Source organism: Mirounga angustirostris, unplaced genomic scaffold, assembly GCF_029215605.1.
Source record: "Mirounga angustirostris isolate CCGP_5_RB_7025 unplaced genomic scaffold, mMirAng1.0.hap1 SCAF_5, whole genome shotgun sequence".
NCBI lineage: Eukaryota > Metazoa > Chordata > Mammalia > Carnivora > Phocidae > Mirounga > Mirounga angustirostris.
This window is the reverse complement of record NW_026991713.1, coordinates 7,972,704-7,995,625: the sequence shown is the minus strand read 5'-3', so window position 1 is coordinate 7,995,625 and position 22,922 is coordinate 7,972,704. Positions and strand designations below refer to the sequence as shown.

At 38.7% G+C, this 22,922-nt stretch overlaps 2 protein-coding genes across 8 annotated transcripts in view; one reads left to right on the top strand and one right to left on the bottom strand.

Annotated features, from left to right (window-relative positions):
* ST13 (ST13 Hsp70 interacting protein) overlaps positions 1 to 22,922 on the bottom strand; it is a 55,419-nt gene that overhangs the window by 12,130 nt on the left and 20,367 nt on the right. For 2 of the 5 annotated variants that reach the window (XM_045872468.3, XM_064590570.1), the window contains exons 1-5: positions 17,954 to 18,607; positions 12,547 to 12,604; positions 9,825 to 9,900; positions 7,976 to 8,046; positions 3,530 to 3,596 (exon numbers count right to left, since the gene is read on the bottom strand). In XM_045872468.3, the coding sequence (XP_045728424.1) occupies positions 3,530 to 3,596; positions 7,976 to 8,046; positions 9,825 to 9,900; positions 12,547 to 12,604; positions 17,954 to 18,063 (382 nt within the window). In that variant the 5' untranslated portion in view covers positions 18,064 to 18,607. Of the gene's footprint in view, positions 1 to 3,529; positions 3,597 to 7,975; positions 8,047 to 9,824; positions 9,901 to 12,546; positions 12,605 to 14,607; positions 15,709 to 17,750; positions 17,860 to 17,953; positions 18,608 to 22,922 lie in introns of those variants that run through there. The other 3 variants (XM_054506796.2, XM_054506795.2, XM_045872469.2) reach the window with 3 other exon arrangements.
* The window catches only part of XPNPEP3 (X-prolyl aminopeptidase 3), a 77,386-nt gene continuing 73,069 nt past the window's right edge, over positions 18,606 to 22,922 (top strand). Inside the window, exon 1 of one of the 3 annotated variants that reach the window (XM_045872465.3) lies at positions 18,606 to 18,760. In XM_045872465.3, the coding sequence (XP_045728421.1) occupies positions 18,697 to 18,760 (64 nt within the window). In that variant the 5' untranslated portion in view covers positions 18,606 to 18,696. The remainder of the gene's footprint in view (positions 18,761 to 22,922) is intronic. The other 2 variants (XM_064590568.1, XM_064590569.1) reach the window with 2 other exon arrangements.

Sequence of the window (22,922 nt, the reverse complement as noted above, 5' to 3'; positions counted from 1 at the left end):
CCATGATTGTTAGCCACCTGGACTCAATTTCTTGCATTCCTTCTGTAGGATCATGAAAATGCACCCTAGATCTCCTGGGGTAGAACCTAACTGACTGGGAAACCCACGTTCTGTGCTCAAGGCTACACTTCATAAGCTGCTCCCAGTTAATGACTAAGTACAGCAAGGATACCAAAACTGGTCCATTATCGTGAGACATGTTAAATCCTCTAGCGGGCAACTCGGCTTGTTTTGACTTTTTAGAAACACACCAATAGTTGAAGACTTTTCCTATACAGGGGGTAAAGACCTACATGACTGTCTAAATGACTTCCAGACTCCTCTGGCTCTCCCTGCTCCCCTATTTTTCCTTTCAGGCATTTTCTTAAGTATATCTCTAGCACATCAACTCATGTTTTGGCTGCTTCTGTAATGAACATACCCTTATTTGCCCTTAGAATTTGATCTACAGAAAATAGTAAAAATAATCCTTTTCAAAAGTAAATGCATCTCATGATGAAGCTTTCCTATACAAAAACAGAACAAAAAACACCCCACAACACCACCACCTCAGTGGCTTCCCATCATCCTTAAGGTCAAAATTTTCAGTCCTTAGTATGGTCTACAAGTGATCTTGTACATCTACTACAGATCTTTAGTGATCTATCCTTCTCACCACCTTCCCACCACATATCTCCTACTCTGAAGAGTTTCTCTGACCTCAATTCTACCACTCTTACCCCTTCACTCACCACACTCCAGCTACAAGGCCTTTCTGCTATTCCCTGAATATGTATTCATCTCATATGCTCCCCCAGTTAGCCTCTGTACTTGTTCTTCCCTCTGTCTCAAAGGCTCTTCCCTCACATGGCTTGCACATTTCACTTCATCATATGCTTTTCTGACCACCCTTTGCAAAACAGAGCTTCCATCACTGACTATTCTTTTACTCAGCTCTGTTTTTCTTCAGGCACTTATTACCACCTAATATTAAATTATGAATTTGGTTTTGTTCCCCAGTAATATATGAGGTCCATGAGGTAAAGAACTTGGTCTGTTTTGTTTTTCTCACTGTATATCCAGCATCTAAACACTGCCTAGAGTTCTAAATAAATATACTAAACTGAAAAAAGCATAATAATGTTACTAATAACGTGACAGCTAAAAATACTTACTAAGGTCTTACTTAAATTATGACTATTGACATTTTGGTAATACCAGGACCTTAGTAATAACGATGGCAGATACTATTCTAGGCACATTACACATACTTATTCATTTATCCCTCATGACTCAATATACTAGGTAGGTACATTATCCTTATCTTACAAAGGAGGAAACAGGGGTGCCTGGGTGGCTCATTCAGTTAAGCATCCAACTCTTGGTTTTGGCTCAGCTCATGATCTCAGGGTCATGAGATCAAGCTCCTCACTCAGCATGGAGTCCGCTTGAGATTCTCTCTCTCTCTCCCTCTCTGCCCCTCCCCCTGCTCACACACTCTCTCTCAAATAAGTAATAATAAAAATCTTTTAAAAAAAATCATTTAAAAAAAGGAGGAGGAAACAGAAGCAGAGACAAAGAATAACTTCTCTACGTTTATCTAGCTGGTAACTGCCAGAGCTGGGATTCAAACCCAGGCACTTTGGCTTCCAAAGTTCAGTATTTAATTATATTTCTGCCCCTCCAACCCCAGGTAGGGCCTGAATCTACAATCCCTGGCTTAGAATACTAATGTTTTATCCCTCTAGGATATACTATAAAATTGCACTTATTCTAAAATTAGAACTAGGTTAGGGGTGCCTGGGTGGCACAGTCAATTAAGTGTCAACTCTTGATTTTGGTTCAGCTCATGATCTCAGGGTCCTAGGATCAAGGCCAGAGTCAGGCTCCATGCTCAGCGTGGAGTTCACTTGAGCTTCTCTCTCCCTGTGCCCCTCCTACTCGTGCTGTTTCTCTCAAATAAGTTAATCAGTAAATGTCTCTCTCTCAAGTAAGTTAACCAACCTTTAATAAAATAAAATTAGAACGGGGTTAAATTTATACATGAACACAGCTTAGAAAGAAATGTGGAAAAAACAAGAACGTGACTTTTTAGATGGCAGCAACAGCTTCATTTTCCTTAAAAATTGCTAGGCAATAAACAAAACAAATTTAAAAAATATAAGAATATGCCAAAATAAGTGACAAAAACAATTAGTTGATATTATGGCACAGTGAGATCCTGCACAAGTCAAAACCCTTCTGATCCCTCAAATTATTCATTAACCTGTGAAATGGGAGTAGTATGAGATTTTAATAAAATAATGCACATATAATAAAACTGTCAGGTAGGTAGTAGCCACAAAATAAATGCTGGATAAACAGAAATCTTAGGTGGTAGTAAAATTAAAAGATAAGTGTGGGAAAGGAATGGCCAGGAAGAGAAGTAGCTGGGATCAATTGATGGGTATGAATTAAAAGCTGAATAGGTAAAGAAGAGCTTTAGAAAGAAGCAGCAGAGCACAAAAGTATAGGAAAATTATAGAACAGCGAGGTCTGGCTGTAATGGAAGGTTAATATTCAAAAGAAGAGAACAAGGCTGGGAAGGCAATACATGGGATCAGACTCTAGCAGGTCTAATGCTACGATGAACATCTTCAAAAAGTATGCAAAAAGCTAGTCAGAGTTACAAGCAAGGGAATGTGTGAAAATAAAAAGCGGTTCTAAGAACGAATAATCTAGAGGCAGTGAATAGAAAGCAATAAAAGAAATAGACATTTCAGATAGGCAAACTATTAAGGCCAATGCAATGGCATAAACATGTGATAATGACCTAAACTAAGAAGGTGGTAAGATTACAAAAAAAGAAAGCAAGTATTATTTGCCAACTTGGAACAGCAATCAATACTGAACTTTCTAGAACTTTAGTCATCTTCTAAGTCTATGGATGAAGTGCAAATGCATATCAGCATTAGAGAGCAGCAGCTCTCCCACAATGGCATTGTGTGACACACTACCACGAAGCTATGAAGGGGTCTGCATACTACCCAAGCTAAGAAATGATTTGTTCTCACAAATTTTAACTGATTAAATATTATGCTTACTATATTACCAGCATTCTCCCACTTTGAAAGGATCTTTTGAAGAGGGTCTAACACATAAAGATTACACAAGAACATTATGCCAACGGCCATCATTTGTCAAGGGTGTTGCTATATACAAGGTTAAGAGCCACTGTTCTAATACTACTACTTTTTTTGAAAAACATTCACATCTTAAAGCCTCTCCTCAGTGGACAAACACCAGGATTAGTCAGGAAAGGAGTCTTTCAGTCACATCAGGATGTGTCCGTGCCCTGAGGCAAGGTAATTAATACCTGAGTGATTTCAGCCTCTTTTTCAAGGGGGGAATGGGTGGGTAGAGAACAAGATGATTTCTTCTCCAGCTTAAGATACTTAATAAATATAAGTTCCCTTCCACTTTCCCACTATTTAACAGTTGCTGCAGGGAAAAAGAGAATATTCAGACTACCACAGAAATATAGCAAAGAGGGAAAAAAAAAATCACTCACCATCATTTAGGGCATCAATGGCAGCCACTTTTTTATCATTTGCCTGATCCATCATTTCCTCGGTTATCTAGGGGGAAATTGTAGGTCAACTTAGAAGTAACAGAGAAAGCAAAGAGAAGGAAGCAGCTTGGGCTTTCTTAGGGATGGGGTAGACACAACCCCCATTTTCATTCATTCTTCTCTAGTCTCCAGGGAGCAAGAGGATAACTATGGTAAGTGATTAGTAAGAAATTACACAGGATGAGCTTTAATCTTTCATATAAACAATATAAACAATAAATTTCACTCCCTACCCTTTACTTTAGACATGACCATTATTTCCCTCCATCCCAACCAATCTTAGCAGGATGTTCCTGCTCCTGTCCCACCAACTCCTTTCTAGTTTTTCACAAATACTAAAACTCAATCTCCTCGTAAAGATGTAACTAAAGCTAGTTCCTGTTAGACTTAAATTTTAAGTGAAATGTCTCATTCTTTTGTTCCAACAAACATACTACTGAGTACCTATACTGTACAGAACACTGTACAAGATGCTGACAGTACAAAGATTAGTAACAAAAACTTACAGCGAACATCCCACCTAAACAGAAAGTTAAGATAGTTTAACAAAAGGCAAAAAGATCTACTCTATCACCAACCACTGTGTAAAATATTACTGGTGCTGGCTAATTCATTAAGAAAGTGACTTGACACGTTTAAGAATTGAAAGGAAATACCAAGCTGTCTTCAAGTTTACCTAGAAAACTCAAGACATCACAGGCTATTAGAGCTACCAAAACAATTCAATAGTCCTCAGAAACACAGAAACAACATAAAAATCCAGAGTTCCTCCACATCAGCAAATATCAGTTACAAAATAGGACAGAACAAGATACCATTCTAAGAACATGTAAGACTTTCGGGGGGGGGCGGGGGCGCGCCTGAGTGGCTCAGTCGTTAAGCATCTGCCTTCGGCTGGGGTCATGATCCCAGGGTTCTGGGATTGAGCCCCTCGTCGGGCTCTCTGCTCGGTGGGAAGCCTGCTTCTCCCTCTCCCACTCCCCCTGCTTGTGTTCCCTCTCTCGCTGTCTCTGTCAAATAAATAAATAAAATCTTACAAAAAAAAAAAGACTTTCAAAGGGGGAACAAAAGTAAAATTCTACAAAAGAACACAAGATGTATACTATGTTCATGGAAAGTTTTTTTGAATACTTCAACCTAACCCCAAGTTACTCAATAAATTTGAAGTAATTCCAACAAAAATTTTAAAATCTTTTGAAAACAAAAAGAAGAAAACAACAAAGACACACTTTACCAGATAGTAAGACATCGTAACAAAGCCAAATTGGGAGAAAAAAAAAAAAAGACAACTTCAGTTTGTGGCAATATGTTACACATGATGCCCTGAGTAAGTGTAAAAGCCATCTTTGACCTAAGAATGTTGAAAAATCCTCAAAGAACAAGATTAAAAGAAGACTTGAAATCCAGTATGGGAGCCGAATGCTCCATCTGCTTTCACCCTTTCAGCAGGTGTCAAACCTGGTGACCTCGCAATTGTTTTCAAATGTAGTGCAGGACACATGAAAGAAAGTCTAGAAGGGAATGCATGTTGTCTAATCGACACCCTCCAATAAATCTGGAATCCCCAATGCCTATACCTGCAAGCATAATAGCAAACCAAAAATAAACCTGTCCCAAAGAAAGGTATAGCCAAGTAGCAAAAAGAAGGAAAAAAAAATTCTCCTGTAAACTCATAATGATAAGCCAGGCTTTCCAGTGGAATTCCCATTACTTGTATAGTTACACAAACAACAAAAAAAACCAAGCTGAGATTTAAAGTGGTCCTTGACTTGGTAGCTCCAACTCAAGAGTCTCGATGTAAGCGAACACTTTCCTCTTTGGAGGAATACACCTTCTACTCAGGCCTCAAAAACTTTTCCAGGTGAAATATCAAAGAACTCATGGTCAAAATTCCAACACACACACACATATACATGCACGCAGTCAAAATACACACAGACACACATAGACATACCATCCACAAGTAAACAAGGTACCTCCCTCAATGAGCAAGAGTCAGGAAAAATAAAAGAATAAAACCAGGAAGAGTTCGACAAAGTTTATAATATGTTTAAGAGAATAAAGGCAAGTTCTGAAAAAGAGACTTATAAATAACCAAGTATACTTTAAAATGAATCAAAGCCAAGACATAAAGATGAAAAACATAAGCATTCAAATTCAAACGTTAACAGCCAAATGACTGAAAGCATACAAAATTCGGCAGTGACAAAGAAAAAGAATTTAAGGGGCACCTGGGTGACTCAGTTAAGTGTCTGCCTTCAGCTCAGGTCATGATCCCAGGATCCTAGGATGGAACCCCGCATCGGGCTCTCTGCTCTGTGGGGAGCCTGCTTCTCCCTCTCCCACTCCCCCTGCTTGTGTTCCCTCTCTCACTGTCTGTCAATTAAATAAATAAAATCTTTAAAAAAAATAAGAAGAAACAGAATTTAATAGTGAAAAAAATCTAATACATATCTAACCAGGACTCCAGAATGACAGTAGAGAGAATGGGGAAGAGGAAATATTTGAAAGATACTAGATGAAAAATGTTCCAGAGGTAAAGAAAGTTAACCCTAGAATTTAAAATGCCCAATATATCCCAAGTAGCACAAATACAGTGTTATAAGCCTAGACAAGTCAAAGTGATACAGCATCATCAATACATAATTTTTAAAAATTCCTTTCACAAACAGTGAGAAAAAGTACCTATATTTGTTCTTAAAGATGCACATGACCTTTATGGAGAAAATGCTAATAAATTATCTAAAAACATCAGAAAAGACCTAAAAATTAGACAGATATGTATATTCATGGGTAGTTAATCACAACAGTGAGCTGTATCCTCTCCCTAACTTGGTTTTAAATTTAATGCACTTCTAACTGAGGGCGGAGAGAATTGATACTATTCTAGAATTTATATGGAAAAACAAAGGCCAACAAAGCAGCCAAAATACTCCTAAATTGTTGGGAGTCCCCCTACCAGATAACAAGACTTAATATAAAGCCAAGTAAGACAATGTGTTATAAGCACATGGAAAAAAATTAGACAAGGAGAACACAACACCAGAACTGACCCACACATATATGGAAACAGTGTATTTTGGCATTGGTGAGGAAAGGAATTCTTTAATAGTGCTGCCAGGTAGATTAAAGGTGAAAAGGTTAACACATAAAATTTTCAGAATGAAAAAATGATTTATTACAGCACTTATAACCTTGAAATAACAAAGCGTAATATATAAAAGAATAATCTATTTAACTGTACTAAAAGACTGTTTATTAAGACAACATAAAGTGAAGACAAGCCACAAACTTAGCAGAAAATATGTGAAGTACAGATAAATGACAAATTGTTAGTCTCTAGAACATAAAATGAACTATAAATCAGTGAGAAAAAAGACGACCCAGAAGAAAAATGGGAAAAGTCACAATAGGACTTCACAAATACCTGTGAAGGACCAATAAACATCAGAATATGCTCAACTTTATTGGAAATTGGAAAAACGCAAATTAAAAGCCAGAAGGGCGTACCATTTCACACAATAAGCCTGGCAAAGATGAAATCTGATAGTATCAAGTGTTGGTGAGGACACGGACCAAGCTTCTAAACCACAACTACACTGTCAGTGTTTCTCAAGCCTTTGTTCACTATCCACCCCCAAAGAGCCATTTGAGACATTTTTTAATACTCCCCCATTCCATTTTAATACCACACAGATACATTGCATATATGTTATGAACCTCTGGAAGACCACTAACCACTGTAATATCTAAGTTTTTTTGCAAGCCCTCTCCCAAGAACCAATTCTTACTACCTTAAGGGTAAAACTGTACCCAATGTGACAAAACCATTTTGGAAAACAATGGGATACTAGATATCCCATTAATAAGCAATTTCATTTCTAAATATAAATGTTAGGTGAACTCTGTAGTCCAAAGAGTAGTCAAAACAGATACAAATTGAAAAAGCAGGTAAACAGAAAGTAACAATTAGAGTATGATTGAAAATAACGGGTATTAGGGTGCCTGGGTGGCTCAGTTGTTAAGCGTCTGCCTTCGGCTCAGGTCATGATCCCAGGGTCCTGGGATGGAGCCCTGTATCGGGCTCCCTGCTCCGCGGGAAGCCTGCTTCTCCCTCTCCCATTCCCCCTGCTTGTGTTCCCTTTCTCACTGTCTCTCTCTCTCTGTCAAATAAAGAAATAAAATCTTTAAAAAAAAGAAAAAAGAAAATAACGGGTATTTTCACAAATATTTTAAGCAGTAAAATAAAATTGCTTTCCTAAATACCTTAAGTCAGAGAAAGATTTAGTATGGTCTTTTCCTGGCAGAATTATGTCATAAAATCATTGCAATAGGTGGGACCTTCACATTCCTTACAACAAGCAGAAAATAAGCCACTGAACTTACCTCTACATTTTCATCTCCCATTTCTTGAGGGGCATCAGTATCTGGTTCAATCACACCTTCATTGTCAATTTCTGCCAAAATTAAGAAAATGACCGTAAGACCTGTGCTGTCCCATACAGCAGCCACTAGTTGCATAAGACTCTTAAAAACTAATGAACTATGGCCACTCCAACTGATAACCTAAGTATTCTACTTTGTTAATTTATTTAAACTGATGCACTGTAAAATATTTCCCCATTAAATACTACTTTATTCTTTTGTAAAGATTATATTTCAACGGTTGCATCATCTAGGATATTTATCACTGTTTTGTAGTGGGAATGTTGGCAAGTGCAGTTTCTAGTACTACACAGAGACACCACTGATTTAGTCAGTGTCAGCAAAATGATTCAAATATTTTATTCTACACATCAATGTAATGTTTTCAAAAATATTTTATGCAGATAGCACAAGTTAGAGTGATGATGTAAATCGTAATAAAAATTTTTTTTTTTTACAGATAAATTTTAGGATAAAGCACAATGCTGAGGCAGACTCTAAATCAAAAGCTAGCACTATAACCAAAACAGCAAAGAAAGAAACTAGAAAGAGATAGAGTCATAAATTTCATGACAACTGTAATTTGCTACAGTAAAGGAAAACATAATAACTGTTCAATATAAAAAACTTTTCAAAATAATAGATAATATTAAGAGACATTTTTAGCAAACAGTGAATTTAATGTTTAACGCTGACAGCCAAAAAAAATGAAAATGAGGGGCAGCTGGCTGGCTCAGTCAGAAGAGCATGTGACTCTTGATCTCAGGGTTGTGAGTTCAAGACCCACATTGGGTATGGAGATTAAATAAATAAACTTAAAAAAAAAAGAATGAAACTGAAATTAGCTACCTGAAATTCAAATTGTCGTCGAACAAAAAAATTTTCATCAACTTTTACTAGGAACTGAATTTGTACCTTTGTCTAACTATAAAACAGCTTAATTCATATACAAAAAAGAAAATGCTTTTGGATGAAAAGATGGTAAGTCATTATCATAGTTATGGAAATTGTTGGAAAATAGTAAGACTGAAAAAGGTATTTTACAAAAAATGAAAGATCATCAATTAAGCCCGCAAACAAGAAGTCCTTTCTAACAGTATCAAAGATCAATTGATTCAAAATTCGAAAAATTACATTTCTTTAGCTTTTAGACAGAGTCTATGAATTAAGAGACTGCCCATTTAATAACTGGGATATATATTTATAGTCTCAAAGGACTTTCAAATTTAGGAAAAGATTTTTGTCAGTTTGCAGCCTAAAAAAACTCCCAAACAAAAAAAACAAAACTCATGGCGTATCATTTCTTCTAAAATGAACAAGTTTAATCAATGTGGGTGCAAGTAGTAACAGAATAACTTTCTGGTACTTTATTCAGTTATTGGAAAACTTTTACATATATTTACAACAACTTGGGTATGTTACCCAACTACAAATTTCATTAAGTCTGCATATACAGCAAATATTTCCACAAAAATATAACATCTAACATCTGTATTAAAATGTGCTGTAAGTATAAAATACACTCTGGATTTTGAAGACTTCGTATGAATAAAAGGAAAAGATCTCACTAATAATTTTTCCATATTGATTACACATTGAAATGTATTTTAGATAGTTTAGATATGTTAAGTTAATTTCATCTGTTTAATTTTTAAATTTCTTAAACGTGGCTACCAGAAAATTTTAAGTTTCATATGTAGCTCAGCTACATTACATTTCTATTAGCCTTGATTTAGTCAATTTAGTAAAAATCGGCACAGGATCTCATCATGAGATTATCAAATACAAACTAACTACACAATCTCCTCACCTAGATCACTTTCCTCACTTGATGGTTCGTCTGTCTTTATGTTTTCCTCCGCCTTCTTACTATCTGTTTTTTCTTCCTAGCAAAGGGAAGGCAAACAATGCTTTCAGTATTTAGTAACACGCCCAATATACATACTAATTTATAAAAACATATATAAACTGTTCACATACATTGTATTTCAGTTAATATACCCTCCTTTCTTACACTGTTTTGGTAAACTTGTTTTAGTTTTGTTTTCATTTCTCTTTTTAAAGTAAGAATAGGTAAAATCCCTCCTCCAAACCTTTTAAACAAGTTTTAGAATTTAAAAAATGCTGGATTGTAGGAACCTAATACAAATGCATAATCCATACTTATGTTGCACCCTCAACAGGCACTGTGGTCCACAACTCTCCATAATCAACAAATACTATTTCTGCAAAATAAAGTCTGAGCATTCTTAGTGGGATACAAACTATAAATAGCCTCACATCTGTTCAGATTATGCTTTACTGCCAAACAAATACACTAAAAAATCTTTACATTTTCGGGGCGCCTGGGTGGCTCAGTTGGTTAAGCGACTGCCTTCGGCTCAGGTCATGATCCTGGAGTCCTGGGATCGAGTCCCGCATCGGGCTCCCTGCTTGGCAGGGAGTCTGCTTCTCCCTCTGACCCTCCTCCCTCTCATGCTCTCTGTCTCTCATTCTCTCTCTCTCAAATAAATTAATTAATTAATTTTAAAAAAAATTTACATTTTCAAGGGTTTTGAGTTTGGAATTTCAAATATGAAACAATGGAACTATAATACATAAATGATGAGAATTCAAAGAATTTCAAGGTACACATGATGAAAACCAAATTTCCTTCCCATCCTATAAGTAACCAGTGTGGTTTCTGGTATATCCCATTAGATATTCTCAACGCATAGATAAGACAATTCTGCACTTTGACCTTTCCATTTCACAATGCTGTGTTTCATAAAGAATATATCACAACCAGCACACCCCCATCTATTCATTTAACTGTATTAGTATATATTATATAACCAGTGAATTAGGTCGCTACTTTTTGTAATTCTTAAAAATTAGGTTCAAAACCCTACCTCATTACAAAATATATGTTGAGACCCTACCATGTGCAAGGTGTCAGATGCTTTAGCATGTAATTCCAAATCAGAATGTTTTCTTACAAAAATATTTTAGCAGAGATATAGATTAAATATAATTTTGTCTTCATACATGTTTACCATATAGCAAAATATCCTGTCTAGGTATCCTATCAAAGTATCCTATTAGGAACTAGTAACTGACGAACGACTCCTCTAAGATAACTACTTTGGGGGCTTTTGTTTAACTTCTCTCACTTCACTTGTTCAAAGATAGAACTTCTGATTTCATATCCAGATAGATAAACCTTGTTTAAGGTTCTAAAAAATAAAACAGTAAATTTTCTTATCAATTTAAGACCGCTAACCAGAAAACTTAGGGAGAAGCGCATGGTTGGCTCAGGTCATGATTGCAGGGTTGGGAGATTCAGCCCCATGTAGGGCTCTATGCTCAGCTCGGAGTCTGCTTAAGATTCTCTCTCTCTCTGTTCCCCCACCCCTCGTGTTCTCTCTCTAAAAAAAGAAAGGAAGGAAAGAAGTAAACTTGGGGAAAAATATTTTAGGCATGAAAACACAAAATAGGAGAAATAAGAATTCTGAAGGAAGCATTTTTTTTGAAGGAAGGAAGGGAGGGAAGAAGGGAGGAAGGGAAGAAGGAAAGGAAGAAAGGAAAAAAGAGGAAAGAAAAAAGAATGGGAAGGGTTTTTGGAGGAGGATCGGAAATTAAAATAAAAATGAAATTAAAATGAGTGCTGGGAGAGCTAGGAAGCTTGGCTTGGCATTAACCCCCACCTCTGTCCATTGTTAGGGCTGGTTTCCTGCCCACTTTATTTTTTTTTTAAAGATTTTATTTATTTCATTGACAGAGACAGACACAGTGAGAAAGGGAACACAAGCAGGGGGAGTGGGAGAGGGAGAAGCAGGCTTCCCGCCGAGCAGGGAACCCAATGCGGGGCTCGATCCCAGGACCCTGGGATCATGACCTGAGGCGAAGGCAGACGCTTAGTGACTGAGCCACCCAGCCCCTCCTGCCCACTTTAAAGGAGTGTAGTGGGCTCTTTTCTGCTTTCTTTCTCACGAACCACCCAAGGTTTTTTTTGTTCCCTCCACCCTGCTCTTCTCTTGAAGGAAGCATTCTTAAGGGTACACCCACCCCCATCTCTAAACTTCAGCTACTGGTAAGCTCCTCCTAATCTTTTGGCATCTTTTTTTTGGGCAAATATGCTGACTCATACTCTGAAATAACCCTCAGGTGATATGGTAGAGAAACTTTGATTTGGACTATTTTTCATTTACTTCGCAAATTTTAATCGAGTACCTACCATGCATAAAACGCTGTGCTAGGTGCTAAAGATGCAATGATGATGAAGACTACGTAACGCACACAGTCACAGAGCTTACCACCCACAGGTCATGCATGTAACACACACAAGCTTTTGTTCTCAAACACAGTGAACATTCAACCCCAAATTCTCAGTGTTAAATGAGATTCCAGAAACTCTATGTCCAAACAGAAATTTTACAAAGATCTTATTTCCAAGTGATCCTGGGGAAATCAGGAATGGCAATTTGAGGACAGCACTTTAAAAACCTTACAGTACTTTATCACTAAACATACACATGAAATTCATAACTTACCTTGATATTGTCTTCTGATTTAGTTTTATGAGTAGCAGGTGGTATTTTACCCCCCATGCTTGAGGAAGATGAGAAAAAAGATATTTGTTTAGAAAATTAAAATTCATTGAGCAAAGCAACATTTACTTACACTGGAAAAAAAAGATATTTAGATGGTTACTTTCTCAAACCTTTAAGAGTAAACTCAATTAATTTGAATGCTTCAGTATTAGGTTTTTTCAGCTTAAAATTATTTTTTTTTACTGGTTAATGAAAATCTAACCCTTTCCTTGCCTCAATAAGCCTAATAAACATTAATTATGTAGCTTCTTTGTGCCCATTCCCAAAGGAAGAGGCAGAAAAACATGCAATAACAAAATCATTTGTACAAGTTAGAATTCAGTACGTATACTGAATCCAAAACCTCAACTTTAGTAAGCGCTCACTTAAATTAAAATAATCAGTTTATGAAATAATTATGAAGTCATAGTATAATAATTCAAAATGTTTGTTTCCTCTGACTAGGACCTACAAAGACTCTTTCAGTTTATATTTCATATGCCCCTCACAATATATATTTTCTCCTTATCCCTTCTACAATCCACCCATTAATACTTCCCCTTGGCCTTGTAAGTCCTTTCCCAAACATTCCATGACGATACCATGAATTAAAAACAAATAACTAAAAAATAAGGAGTAAAAAAGACTATGAAGAATTAGTGCTATATGCTCCATTTGGGCCAGACCCTGAAGTATATGGGCCCCATGCAGCAGCAGTCCAGCGACTAAAATGTTCAATGGATTAAGGGCACTCCTCCACGATAGTGAAAACTGGAAGTCACAAGGACTTAACTAAAATTTGCCTTAAAAAAAGAAAAAGAAAAAAAAAGGCATTAACTTTTATGTAAAAAAGAGATATTCACTTAGAAAACAAAGGAATCTACTTCAAAACACCCTTAGGTATTGATTCTTTGTAACCAGAGTTATATCCACGTTTACATTCCTTTCAGGTAGACGGAATTTCTGGACACAAAGTATGTGTATGTTGGATTTAAATGGATACTGGTTTCCAAATAGGAAATGGATTTGGTTCTTCAAGGTTCTTTTACCAATTTACGCTTGTATTAGTGGTGCATAAGAATTCCAATAATTTTTTTAAAAATCCAGTTGGTCCACACCTCGGCCAACATTTAGCTATTGTCCATCTTTTAAATATTTAGCCATTTTGATAGATGTATAGTAGTATCTCATGGTAGTTTAGTCCCTTCTCATTTATTTATTGGCCCTCTGAATAGCCTTTTGTGTAAAGTTCAACTCTCATCCAGCTTTCTGTTAGATTATCTGTAATACTTATCTGTAGGTATTCTTTGTATACTCTGCATACAAGCCTTCTGTCAGTTTTATGTGTTGCAAAGATCTTCTCCCACCCCGTGGCTTGCCTTTTCACTTACAAAATGAAGCCAACATGAAGCAAAACTATAAATCTAAAACAGCAAATGCAATAACAGACAAAGTTTGGAATTTCTTGTTAAGCACCAATCAAGAAAAATGTGCACACTTTCCCCATTCAGTTTAATGTGACAGTTACAGAAAAATCTTTACTTACTCAGGACTTTTAATAAAGAAAAATAGTTCCCACATGAAAAAGAATTTTAATTCTTAGTTTGTAATTCAGCAAAGTAAAATGATTTAATAAGAAACAGGCATATAAACAAAATTCTTTAAAATTCTAATCTACAGAAAAACTACTTTTCAAAAGAGTAATCAAACATCAGGGGTGCCTGGGTGGCTCAGTCGTTAAATGTCTGTCTTTGGCTCAGATCATGATCCCAGCTCAGCGGGAAGCCTGATTCTCCTTCTCCCACTCCCCTGCTTGTGTTCCCTCTCTCACTGTGTCTCTTTCTGTCAAATAAATAAAATCTTAAAAAAAAAAGTAATCAAACAATAGTTCTTTGCAGTTAAATTTTAATGAAAACACAGGGCTTCTTAAGCTGTGTTTTTCTTAAGTTTCAAAATGCAACTATCAGGACACAGCCCTAACAGTCTAACTTATGTTAAAACTTTGGGAAGGGACAGTCTTACCAAGAAATGTATTATGGTAGGGGTGCCTGGGTGGCTTAGTCGGTTAAGCATCCAGTATTTCAGCTCAGGTCGTGATCTCGCGGTTGTGGGATCAAACCCCCGGCTCTCCGCTGAGCTTGGAGTCTGCTTGAGATTCTCTTTCCCTCTCCCTCTACCCCTCACCCCACTTGCTCGCAAGAGCTCATGCTCTCGCTCTCTCACTAAAATAAATAAATCTTTAAAAAAAAAATGTATTAAGCTAAATCTAATCCTTAGGAAAGATAAGACAAACACATATTGAGGGAAATTATCCAAAATAACTGGCCGGTAATACGTGAAACTACCAAGGCCATGAAAGTCAAGGAAAGATCGAAAAATCCTTTGAAAACAGATTAGAAGTCTCAACAATAAAGTGCAACATATAATTCTGAGAACTAGATAGCATTAATGTATCATTCTTAGTTTCCTGAATTTGGTGGTTGTATTGAAGAGACTGTCCTTGTAGAAAATACACAATGGTGCTGAGGCACAACATTGGAAATCATTTCAGGAAAAATGTACTGTACTTGCAATTTTCCTGCAAGTTTCAAAATTTCTTTTAAATTTTAAAACAGGGAGGGAAGGAACACAAGAAGGTTATTCGTAAGCTACATTTAGTTTCTCACTTTCCAAATTCTAGTTCACTACTGGAAGGTTAACAGCAATTTATAGGTACAAAAATTTAATTTAATGCTTCCAAGATTTAAAACACGCTAATTCCCTGCCCAACACTACAAACTGGACTTTGTCAGTATAGGCTTTTATGTTGCCAAGTAGGGCTAGTACAGAGACCTTCCTCATATGGAATCTCCAAAACCCCATTCATAATTCTCTTTAATTGCTCAAATTGCTTTGAGCAATAGTTATTAAGCACCTGTACAAAAAACTGGGTGCTATGTTCTGAATTCATTGAGAAGAGACGTGCATCCTGTTCACTTCATTTAAAATATTTACTGAAAAGCCATGTGCCGTGCACTGTGCTGGAGATTATAACACAAAGATACTCCCTTTGATCTTAAATTACCATAAAATGAAATAATAGTGTCAAAAAATGCTTCTTCCTAAAGAAAAACAAAAATACCCCAAAACTTATTTGTTGAAAAGATCATTGTCTCCCTGGATCCTCACCGAGCCAAAAAAAATTCTTTATTTCTCTCTGCCCAATTTAAAAGGTTGTTAAATAAATTCTTAACACCAAATAAAATTTTAAACTATAAACAACAGTAAAAATTCTCACAAATAGATTAAATAAACTGTTCTTCAATGTCTAAGCCTGGACACCTACGACTAATCTGGTATGAACAGAGAAGAACTCTGATATGCTTTCAACTTGAGGAGCCCTTATGGTAGGATTAGGCCTGGGAATATTTCTGGGCCCACAAGTCTCCACATTCAGCCCAATCTCCTATAATCCTGCACTTAAGAAGGCTGACATAAAGGCAGAGAGAAATTGATGCGCTTCAAGCAAAAGCCTCAAAGACTACAAAAATTTTAGCTTAGATTAAAATAAAGAGATAACGAAAACTTCAGAACAGGGCCCCTACATGTGCCAAGATGCTTCATCCTATACTTAAACCAAAAATTTAGGATGCCACAAGAAAAATATAGCTGGACGACTAAAAAAATAGAATTACCTATGTGAAACGTTAAAAAAAAAAAAAAAAAAGATACGTAAGTATTTTCTGGAAATAATGTCTGACAATATTTTCCAGACATTAAACTGGAATTCTCTACGTAGCCATAATCACTCCAACACAAGTTACATTATTCTTAGATTTGTTTTAGCTTTTTCCTCTCAGCAGTGGAACAAAACATTGTATATACTCAGTATAATGTTCAGTCTTGGCATCAACCACTTCTTCCTGTGGTATACACGTCAGCTTTACCTGGAATTCTATAAACAATTTAATTGCAGGATCTTTCCTCTCATAAGTAAATACAAGAGATTAAAAACATACAAATATCTCAAGTGAAGGATTTGGATTATCAACTTATTCAAGAGAAAAAAAAAACTACTAAAATCTAGGCCTAAACTCCTAGTCCTGAAATTAGCATCGTGTAGGTCTTCCCCTTACAAAACAGTATTCTTGTTAACTATTATCAACAAATTCTTAAATTACTGCAATAACTGTAAGTGATTTCAGAATTTTACATTTATAACATGAGCAAAATCTTACCATAGCTAGAAAACTAGTGGAGGAGAAAAACTGAGAAACTTCTTAGAGGGAAAATATTGTTACCACTACATACAGCGTTAGTAGATTTTAACAAGTTTCTTCCTTAGAAGAGTTTGTTGAAAGAAATATTCTTTAAAGTGTATGATAATTATGGGTTCATCTTCCCCTATAAAAGTATCACTAAAATAGATCGATGTTTAGGGTAGTACCTCTAAAGAGTCACATTGCTTTGCACTGTCGCTATTATCACCACGAGGTGCGATTTGTGTGTCATTTAAATTCCTCACCAGAAGTGATTTTTTAAAAACCGTCTCGGGGAAGATTTCCCTTTCTCCCTTAAGTTCTCCTTCAATATGAAGAATATTAATCTCTATTAGACAGTAAATATCAAAACAGATTTCTGTATTTATTCATCTGTATCACTAAATAAACTGCACTTACACGGTTTCCTAGCATCTGGCACAATGCCTATTCAATTAATTCTGTGCACGTACCGAAGTACTCTAGATTTAAGGATAACAAGAACAGATCATGGTAACATGCTGGTCCTTGAAAAATCATTTTTCTTCAAATGTTTAGTGTAATGGCACCGATATTACGGAGGTACCAATAAGTGATTCCCAAAATAATTCTACGCAGTTAGAATCGCCGTAAATTTAAAAGTAATCTAATAATTACCATTTTATTATAACTCATTACGTAACAAATTATCGTTACGAAAACACTATTTTTAAAGACAGTGCGTAAAAGAGCCATATGCCACTGCGACCTAAGCAGGACACCAGATACCAAGAGAACAACTCCACGCGAAAGCGAAATCTTGCAGCCCCCACCCCCCCACGTCTACAGTGCCCAAGTCCATGCAATCTCTGCTTTTACATTTCGCCCAAGACACACCCCTAACAACCTCAAGGTGAGCGAGCCCAGCTGTGCCTCCTCCTTCCCCACCTCTGTACTATCTAAGCTTCCCAATCCTCCATTAGACCCCGAAGTCGCCTCCGGTTCCTGGCCAGGGAGAGCCACAAACAGGCGGCGACTCGGCGGCCCTCGTGGCGGAGCTCCGCGCTCGTCCGCCCCACGCCAGCTCCCGCCCAGCTTCCCCTTCGGCCGTCCCTCTTCCCACCCCCAACGGTCCTCGGCCCCGGTCTCACCTCTCCACCCACTCCCGCAGGAAGCGCATTTCCTCGGTGTGCAGAACGCTCGGATCCTGCTTACACATTTTCACGAAGGCCCGAAGCTCGCTCACTTTGCGGGGGTCCATGGTCCAGAGGCGGTGAAAGGCGGCAGGCGCGGCTGAGGTTGCGGCCCGATTCCAAGCCCGGGTACTAGCTCAGCGTGATCGTGTGGAAGGGGGCGGCTGCCGCGAGGCAGAACAGACTAGAACCTCCCCGGCTGCTGGCTCCTCCTACCCAACGGTCTCGTGACCCCGGGTCCTACGCCCGTTCATGCCTACTCCCTCCGCCTCTGCCCCTGCGCACTTCCTAGAACCTTCTAGAAGTGTGGCTGTTCACGCTGTTGCCTGCCTCTCTACGCATGCATTCTTGTATTCTAAATCCGAGCAAGTTCTCTGAATCAATCCCCCCACATGGTGCTTTCAAGGAGACGGGAAATATCAGCCCCTGCAGGGAATCATTTAGTTTCAGACATTCTCTTCGTGGGGGCATTAAGTGGAGCACGACGGCAGGACAGCAAACGGGCGCTCCCGCAAGGACGTCAGTCACAGCTCTGGGCGTGACGTCAGCGTTCAGCGCCGCGATGGAAGGAAAGCCCGCCGAGCGGCGCTGGCCGGAAGGGGAGGGGCGCTTGGCCTGGTTTCCTGGCGACGCAATTCTGCGGACGGCCAGTTCTCCGGCTGCTTTTCTCTTTTCCGTTCTGCCGCGTGAGCGAGGCCGTCATGCTTTGGTTACTCTCAGCAACTAAGCTGGTTCCCGCCGTAGCAAGCGCCCGCTGCCTCTCAGGTTAGATTCATCTCCCACGGTGTCCCCTCCGGGGCTTGCTCTCTGAGAAACCTGAGGCGCCCCAGAGGGATCCAAGTTGGTCTCAGGCGATCTCTGGTTCGGCGGACCCTTCTCCTGCTGGGGCCTCCACTCCCAAATCCTTTGTGCGCTCCTCGGATTTTTCTTCTTTACCTGCTGCTTCTGGAAAAGGGTGGGCCCTGTGTTCTCCCTACCGTTGAGGTATTCTGGGAAGCCGGAATGACTGCAGAGAGAAAAGTGTGTGTCATCTCCCAGAGGGGCTGTCTTCAAAGTTCCTCGGACTCCTAGAAGTTGTGTCAGTTTTCACTTGCGTAAATAACGAAGTGTCTCAAATCAAGTAGCTCGTGTTTCTGTTAGGTTGCCATAAAATCCCGTTTTCGTGTTTTCAAAGAGTTGACTTGACAGCTGGCTCCAGCATGTACAAGAAACATGTTTAGTAACACAAATCCTTTGAGCGGTTCCTCTCGGAATGGTTGGAAATACTCCCGGGGCTTTTTAATGTCTGAAAGCCTTGTTCGTAAAGGCAAGATGAAGGAATCCAGGAATAATGACCGCTCTTATAGGGTGTACTTATCGCGAACAGTTAATCTGATGAACATAAACCTCGATCAGTGAAAGCTGAATCAACTACTTTGCGGGCGGATCTGCCATTGAATCATATTTCAGGGGTTTTGGCCAGTAGGTGAACGATGTGTGAACCAGAGCACATGCTTGGCGTGTATTTCTTTCTTTTTTTATAAAGATTTTACTTATTTGACAGAGAGAGACACAGCGAGAGAGGGAACACAGGCAGGGAGAGTGGGAGAGGGAGAAGCAGGCTTCCCACGGAGCAGGGAGCCCGACGCTGGGCTCGATCCCAGGACCCTGGGATCATGACTTGAGCCGGAGACAGACGCTTAAGGACTGAGCCACCCAGGCGCCCCTTGGCGTGTATTTCTTACATTGATCTACTTTAATGAAAGTGGGATGGTAATTATAAGATTTTTTTCCTTAAAAAAATAAAAACCACTGTCCAGTGCACAGAATTTGCTCTTTGATTCTAATAGTTAAGTTGCAGAAAGTTCTTCTCCATAGGAGTAGATGAATAGATACGTAGTCTTTTTTTTTTTTTTTTTTTAAAGATTTTATTTATTTATTTGATGGAGAGAGAATGAGAGAGAGAGCACATGAGAGGGGGGAGGGTCAGAGGGAGAAGCAGGCTCCCTGCCGAGCAGGGAGCCCGATGCGGGACTCGATCCAGGGACTCCAGGATCATGACCTGAGCCGAAGGCAGTCGCTTAACCAACTGAGCCACCCAGGCGCCCCTAGATACGTAGTCTTAATCACAGAAGCCACAACCTATGATTTAGAGCCGGAACCATCTTTTGCTTGTGACTCTTTTTTTTTTTAACTGAGGCTTTGTGTAAAACCTTATTAATGAAAGTGTGTGTGTGGTTTTTTTTAAGATTTTATTTATTAGAGAGAGCAAAGCAGGGGGAGCAGCAGAGGGAGATGGAGAAGCATGCTACCTGCTGTGCATGGAGCCCAATATGGGGCTCAATCCCAGGACCCTGCGATCATGACCTGAGCCGCCCAGGCGCCCCATGGAAGGTTAACACTAGACATTGGATTATACATGCCAAGATCTTTGAAAAATATATTTGTTATGCTTCATTTTGCCTTAAAGCAATAAGTAAATTTAACCATTTCCTAACATTAACACCATGATATATATATTGGTGTTTTGAATGGATGATCTCCTTGGATCTTCACAAGTCCAATAAGTTAGGGCAGTTACCCTCATTTTACTGAACTGAAACCAACACAGGATCACAAGTTGCAAGTCAGCAGTTTTAGTTGTATAATTGCTGTCTACTGCTTTTTCTGTTATACCACCAATAGGTCTTAACTCTGGCTTATTAGAGTCCTTTTGGAACTTTTTATTGAGCCAAAAAGAATATTCTCTTCATTCAATAACTTTAGTAGTCACTGTGGATGAATCTCCACTTCCCTGGAGTTGCTCACTGTCATGTCAGGGTGATAGACAAGCAATAGATAAATGACAGTATAGCAATAGATTCTAAGAGTCTTGACTCAAGTGGCATAGGGGCTCAAGAAAGGCAGTAATGGGGGCGCCTGGGTGGCTCAGTCGTTAAGCGTCTGCCTTCGGCTCAGGTCATGATCCCAGGGTCCTGGGATCGAGCCCCGCATCGGGCTCCCTGCTCGGCGGGAAGCCTGCTTCTCCCTCTCCCACTCCCCCTGCTTGTGTTCCCTCTTGCTGTGTCTCTCTGTCAAATAAATAAATAAAATATTTAAAAAAAAAAAAGGCAGTAATGGGTTGTAAAAAATGTCATTTGGGGATTTTACTAAGTTTCAGAGTTTGAAAATTTTATTCTCTTGATATGCTCATAAATAGAACTTTGCATGTCTGTGGTGCTCTTGGTTGCCATTCTTTAGAAAGGCTCTGTAGTACAGAGTATTGAGTACAATAGGAAACTTTCTCATCTGTGAGAGTTATGCAATCCTAAAGTGAAAACATTGACTAAAGAATAAGTAATTTTTTAAAAGCCTGTTTGCAGTTAATTCATTCAACAAACATTGAGCACCACATGTGAGCATGGAGCATGGTTTCTACCATCGTGGTAGACAAAGAAGCAAGTAATTGTAATATAGCATACTAAATTTAGTAACAGTGATGGGGAAAAAGAAAAAGTGATAGATGTTTCCTGGCAGCAGGGAGAGGCCGAGAGGAAATGTGGGCATGCCCTTAAACATTAGGAGACATTTGAGACTTGAAAAAGGCTTTTATCAAGCAGACTAGAGTAACAGAGTCATTCTGCCAAAGGGAGCATATGCAAAGGCATGGAACAAAGCTTTTCAATCCTCAGTAAGCCTGGAGGAGCTTTTTAGAAATATGTTTGTAGGCATGTAGTAGGTGTTACACCAAAATGGTTCTGTGGTCAGATAAGTTTGGGGAGTGCTGCATTTCATCATGTCCATAATAGACTAATTCTAAGTCTCCAAAAAAAAAGGTATTTGGCAGTAATTTGCAAACTGTATTTGACCATGAGGCCCTTTTTCTGTGGTGAACTGGTATCCCTTGGAACACATTTTGGAAAAATTTGGGCTCAAGCATAAGGTGTAGGAAGAGGTGATTAAAAAACCAAGTTAGGGGGCGCCTGGGTGGCTCAGTCATTAAGCGTCTGCCTTCGGCTCAAGTCATGATCGCAGGGTCCTAGGATTGAGCCCCTCATCGGGCTCCCTGCTCCACGAGAAGCCTGCTTCTCCCTCTCACACTCCTCCTGCTTGTCTTCCCTCTCTTGCTGTGTCTCTGTCAAATAAATAAAATTAAAAAAAAAAGAAAAGAAAAGAAAAACAAGAAGAAAAGCTGGTGGCTGGCTCATTAAAGGTCTTGTACGTTCCCATTCCTCTAGGCAGTGGGAAAGCATTGGATAATTTTAAGCTATTGGGTAAGATTAAATCTGAATTTTTAGTTATCTGTTAAGAGTGGAAAAATGGACTGGAGGGCATGTTGTTGCATTCTTAAATTTTCAGAGACACTGGGTTTTGGTTTTGTTGTTGGAAAATTGGGGTTTTTTTTCAACTCTGAGTAGTCCCAGATACATGACAGATAAACTTTACTAAAACACATTTTATAAAAGTAGCATTTAAAATATTCTAAGCTGGGGCACCTGGGTGGCTCAGTTGGTTAAGCATCTGCCTTCAGCTCAGGTCATGATCCCAGGGTCTTTTTTTAAGATTTTTATTCATTTATTTGAGAGAGAGAGCTTGAGCAGGGGGAGACGGAGTAGCACACTCCCCGCTGAGAAGGGAGCGGGAGATCATGACCTGAGCCGAAGGCAGACGCTTAACTGACTGAGCTACCCAGGTGCCCCCTGAAAATAAGTTAATGCAAATCGTTAGCAGTCCCTCCTATAGACTCCACCGACCAACTAAAAATCAAACAAAATTAAGCAAAAGCTCACATTTTACTATAGCAGTCATTTAAAGAGTAGTTGTTACTATCTTTTGTGGTTTCCAGATTTGTTACATTGCTATATGCCACTGAACTGTATCTTGCCAAAGGTGATTGGGTTTTAGTTTTGCTAGATTATTTGCTCTCATCTTTTAGTCACATTAAAATGTGCAGTCATTACATTTCTAA